At 43.3% G+C, this 5,000-nt stretch overlaps 1 protein-coding gene across 3 annotated transcripts in view; it reads left to right on the forward strand.

Annotated features, from left to right (window-relative positions):
- phip (PHIP subunit of CUL4-Ring ligase complex) overlaps positions 1-5,000 on the forward strand; it is a 78,798-nt gene that overhangs the window by 36,646 nt on the left and 37,152 nt on the right. For all 3 annotated transcript variants that reach the window (XM_076273330.1, XM_076273332.1, XM_076273331.1), the window contains exons 14-15: positions 746-902; positions 1,514-1,648. In XM_076273330.1, the coding sequence (XP_076129445.1) occupies positions 746-902; positions 1,514-1,648 (292 nt within the window). The remainder of the gene's footprint in view (positions 1-745; positions 903-1,513; positions 1,649-5,000) is intronic.

A 5,000-nucleotide genomic window follows, 5' to 3' on the forward strand; every position in this document is an offset into this window, starting at 1 on the left:
CACACAGAGACTCACCCACACATTCTCCCTCACACACACACACACACATAGAGAGACTCACCCACACATTCTCCCTCTCTCTCACACACACACACACACACACACACACACATAGAGAGAGACTCACCCACACATTCTCCCTGTCACACATTCACACACACATAGAGAGACTCACCCACACATTCTCCCTCACACAGATACACACACAAACAACCAGAAGACTTACATGGACTCGCACACACACTCACACAGAGACCTTGAGTGTGTGGATGTGTGAGTGTGTGTGGATGTGTGTATGACAGAATGGTAAAACCTTGAGTGTGTGTGGATGTGTTTGTGCACGTGTGTGTGTGTGTGTGTGCCTGGGTAAACTAGGTCAGACACGGCACCGCCGATGAAAGATTCATTTATCACCATCTCCCCTTTTTCTTCTTTTTTACACTTTCCTCTCTCTTTCTTTCTGTGTCTTTCTCTCTTTCTCTATCCCCATCTCTCTCGCTCTCTCTTCCCCTATCCCCATCTATTTCTCTCTCTCTCTCTCTCTCTCTTCCACTATCCCCATCTCTCTCTCTCTCTCTCTCTCTCGCTCTCTCTTCCACTATCCCCATCTATCTCTCTTTCTCTTCCCCTATTCCCATCTCTCTCTCTCGCTTCCCCTATCCCCATCTCTCTCTCTCTCGCTTCCCCTATCTCCATCTCTCTCTCTCTCTCACCATCACCTCTCTTCTTTCTCCTCCCTACACAGCAAGTGCAACCCTCCTCCTCTGGAGGACAAAGTCACCAAACTCAAAGTTACTATGGTAGCCTGGGATCGCCACGACAACACAGTCATCACGGCTGCCAACAACCTGACACTGAAAGTGTGGAACTCCTATACGGGCAATCTCATTCACATCCTCATGGTGAGATCAGTGGATTCAGTTCTACTCAACTCAGTTTAGTTACATTATGTTCCGTGAGATCAGTGGATTCAGTTACATTATGTTCCGTGAGATCAGTGGATTCAGTTACATTATGTTCTGTGAGATCAGTGGATTCAGTTACATTATGTTCCGTGAGATCAGTGGATTCAGTTACATTATGTTCCGTGAGATCAGTGGATTCAGTTACATTATGTTTCGTGAGATCAGTGGATTCAGAGGAACAACTCAGTTCAGTTACATTATGTTCCGTGAGATCAGTGGGTTCAGTTCTATTCAACTCAGTTCAGTTACATTATGTTCCTTTTTTTCCATTCTTTTTGATGGTATTCTGTTGAATTCAATTTGGTTGAACTATCAAAACTATTAAATGAATGTCTGAATCCAGCTGTTGCTCTTTCCATATTCCGTATGGCTGAAAATAAAGCCTTCTGTTAAGACTGGGATCAGTTGCATTAGTTTAGAGAGGGCTTTGCTCATCTCTCTGACTCTTGCATTATCAGTGCTCTATGTGCTGAAGAAGAAATGAAACCATGATGACTGCTTCAATAAACGGCTTCTGTGTGTGTGTGTGTGTGTGTGTGTGTGTGTAGGGCCATGAGGATGAGGTGTTTGTTCTGGAGCCACACCCCTTTGATCCCAGAGTGCTCTTCTCCGCCGGGCATGATGGGAACGCCATCGTGTGGGACCTGGCCAGAGGCGTCAAGATTCGCTCCTACTTCAACATGGTAAGCAAACACAACACACACACACACACACACACACACACACTTTTCACCATTGAAACTCCTTCTGCACTTGCAACAGCCTCCATCTCTTTCTTTCTAAATCTTCTTCATTGTGGCTTTAGTCATAGTGTCTCACTCTCTCTCTCTCTCTCACACACACACACTCTCTCTCTCTCTCTCCATCTCTCTGTCTTCATTCTCATAGTCTCATCTGTGCCACTCATAACATAATGGCTCTGAGCCCTCAAACTTCAAAGATCTTTTCCCACTCTATCCTCCTCTTTCTCTGCATCTCTCTCTCTGTCTCTCTCTCTCTGTCTCTCTCTCGCGCGTCTTATATCAGTCGTTACACTTACTGTGACCTTTTAATAATCTCTCGTTCTCTCTCTCTCTCTCTCTCCTATTCTCTAATTCATTTCGTCTCTCTCATTCTCACATTCACTGTTGAATTGTCTTCAGCGCCTGATAACATTGTGTGGCAGAGTTTGCAGACCTCAAGGATCCTTGTCCGGCGTTTCCTGCTGTTTAATTTCCTCTTGATTGTTTCCGTAGAAACAGGGGTCCCGCTCGTCACGAGCACAAGGGGCCCCAAGGCTGCGACTCTAATATCAGAACCTGCGGGTGGTTGTCATGGCGTTGATATTTTATTGCCGAGGCGATTTGGCGAAGCGTTGTGAGACTTGGGAGGGTGGAAGAGGTTAACCTATCGGAGATAAAAGATGTGTGTGTGTGTGTGTGTGTGTGTGTGTCTGTGTGTGTGCGTGTCTCTGTGAGTGTGTGTGTGTGTGTGAGAGTGTGTGAAAGATGTTAGCTTTGGAGGGGTCGTGCTGGTAGTGGTGGTGTAGCCATGAGATGTTGAGTGTTACAGAGAGTGCATTTACACAGAGAGTCCACACACACACACACACACACACACACACACACACACACACACACACACACACACACACACTGCTGAGGCGGCCACTCAAAGCACTTTGCAAGAAATTCATCCCTTTCTCACACACACACAGAAACACACACACACACACGAGAGAATCATACAGGACTTTGGTTGGGGCATATAAAAAGAATGAATCTGGAGGTCCATGGATCCTTGAAATCCTTAAAAGTTTAGTAAAAAATATAAAATATAAAAAACGCCTTTAACTTCTTTGAAAACAGATGCCATAGAAGTACTTTAATATATTTTGTGTTAGACAAGGCAATCTGCCACTGTTGTAACATCTACCAGTGCTGAGTGAAAGGTGTTCTCATCACACATTGAAGCCTCTCTCTTTTCAACTAAAGTATTTTTATAGGCCGATAAAATACGGTCCTTGCGGTCCATACCCACACACAGGAAGAGCGGCTAGGACTCGCTGAGGTGAAGTGGTGATGGGGTGAAAGACACAGCAAGCAAATGTGGATTTTGGTGAAGAGTGCAGATTTATTTACAGTGTGAGGAAAAGTGAGCCGACAAAAATAGAAAACAAAGACTTTACGACAAAAATAAAACAAAAATCAACCAACAGGTTATTCAATAATACAAATGCTCAACATACAGTCACATGCTGCCTCGCAGCAAGCAGCCGCACCAGAATGCTATCCAGACCCCCCCACGTCCCCCTCCCAGCAGAAAAACCTTTACTTGGTAACCCTAGGAAATAAAACCACCACTATGACCGGGGGGGGTCTACCCAGCACATGTACAAACATTTAAACACACATTTACATACATTAACATACATTTCACCATAAATGATAATGACAGTATAAAACTATAACTACATACTAATCACATCACTGGAACATAAAATAATTAATAACACAAAACACATAACCTAACCCTGCACAACTCTGCTACTTTCCCTTACCCAATCAGGGAACAAATGACCCAATTGCAGGGAGTTCAAATGTGTGTGTGAGGGTATGTCCGTGTTTGTGTGTGTAGGAGAAATAGTCAGTTTACATGTTGTGGGAAAGGGCCAGGTAGTTTGAGGAAAAGGAGGGGATACCTTTTAACACCGATAGTTATTGTTGTAAACATTCTCAGTGTTGTCAAGGTAATGATACGTTGGGCAACTTTTTGAGCAGTGTTGCTGGGCAACTACGTGACCACTTCCATTCTGATTGGATGATCATGTAAATGTTGCCAGTACAACAATACTCTGGAACATTGCCCAGCAACTTTACACAAGAAATTGCCTTGACTATCATCTTAGCGATAATAATATTGATCTGTGTCTTAGACTATGCCTTGTTAGGTCCAAGAATTTGAGGGTATTGTGCCTGAAAAGTCCTTGAAGTTGTGTGTGTAAGAAGGTGTGGGAACCCTGCTGGATGGATGGATGGATAGATCCATCCTTGGATGCCAGGTCACCAGTCTGTTTTTTATGGATGTGGTCGGATGCCAGGTCACTAGCCTGTTTGATGTGGTTGGATGCTAGGTCACCAGCAGTGTTGCCACAGTTACCTTGAAAAAGTAATCTGATTACTGATTACTGATTACTCCTTTAAAAAGTAACTTAGTTACTTTACTGATTACTTGATTTTAAAAGTAACTAAGTTAGATTACAAGTTACTTTATTAGTTACTTTCAGCAGCTGCCGACAACACCCCCAACACCTCAACATAAAAATGATAACGGTTTTGTCAATACTCAATATACTGGAAGTGCATTTTAACAGCAATGTATAGCAGACATCCCAACCTAACCTACTTAGATACTGAAATTCAGATGTTTGTTCAATAATGTCTAAGTACACCAAATAAGGAAGGCCTATTGATAGAAACTGTTATAGTAAAATATGTAGATTTTTTTTCATGTAGCCTTGGCAACTAGCCATCTTGTAGCCTATAGGCCTGAATAATATGCAAATGAAATTACACTTGTTAAACTCACCTCAACAAGTCTTTTGCAATCATTTAACCCGCCGTGAGCAATGCTAATCTTTTGAGACAATTGGGTACACTTTTGTGTAGTCTGATGTGAAATGGGTCTTAAATCTTCCTTTTTGAGGGGCACTGACGCTGCCATGACGCTTCTGTTCCTAGATACACTGACTGAACTGATTAATTATGTTTGGGAGAAAAGAGATATAAGCACTTACACTGAAAACGGATTGGTTGATTTAGCAAAACAGACCAGGATGCTCTCTGTCTTGGATGCGCTTCAGACACAAACGCACCACTCCTCTCTCTCTCCCTCTCCGTTGTGTGCGCATTAAGCTATGCACACGCGAAGCAAATGAAGCAAAGATTCTTTGCGTGCTCTTGTTCGCTCTAGGTTCCGGGAGATTTTATGTAATTTGCGGGCGTCAGGAAGCCACTATCAATATGTGGGAGACTCACAAAACTTCGAGAGACTTGG

The sequence above is a fragment of the Alosa pseudoharengus genome, unplaced genomic scaffold (assembly GCF_046254945.1).
Source record: "Alosa pseudoharengus isolate Yale_2024_CS ecotype anadromous, Long Island Sound unplaced genomic scaffold, YU_APseudo_1.1 YU_APseudo_1.1_scf_7, whole genome shotgun sequence".
NCBI classification, from domain to species: domain Eukaryota; kingdom Metazoa; phylum Chordata; class Actinopteri; order Clupeiformes; family Clupeidae; genus Alosa; species Alosa pseudoharengus.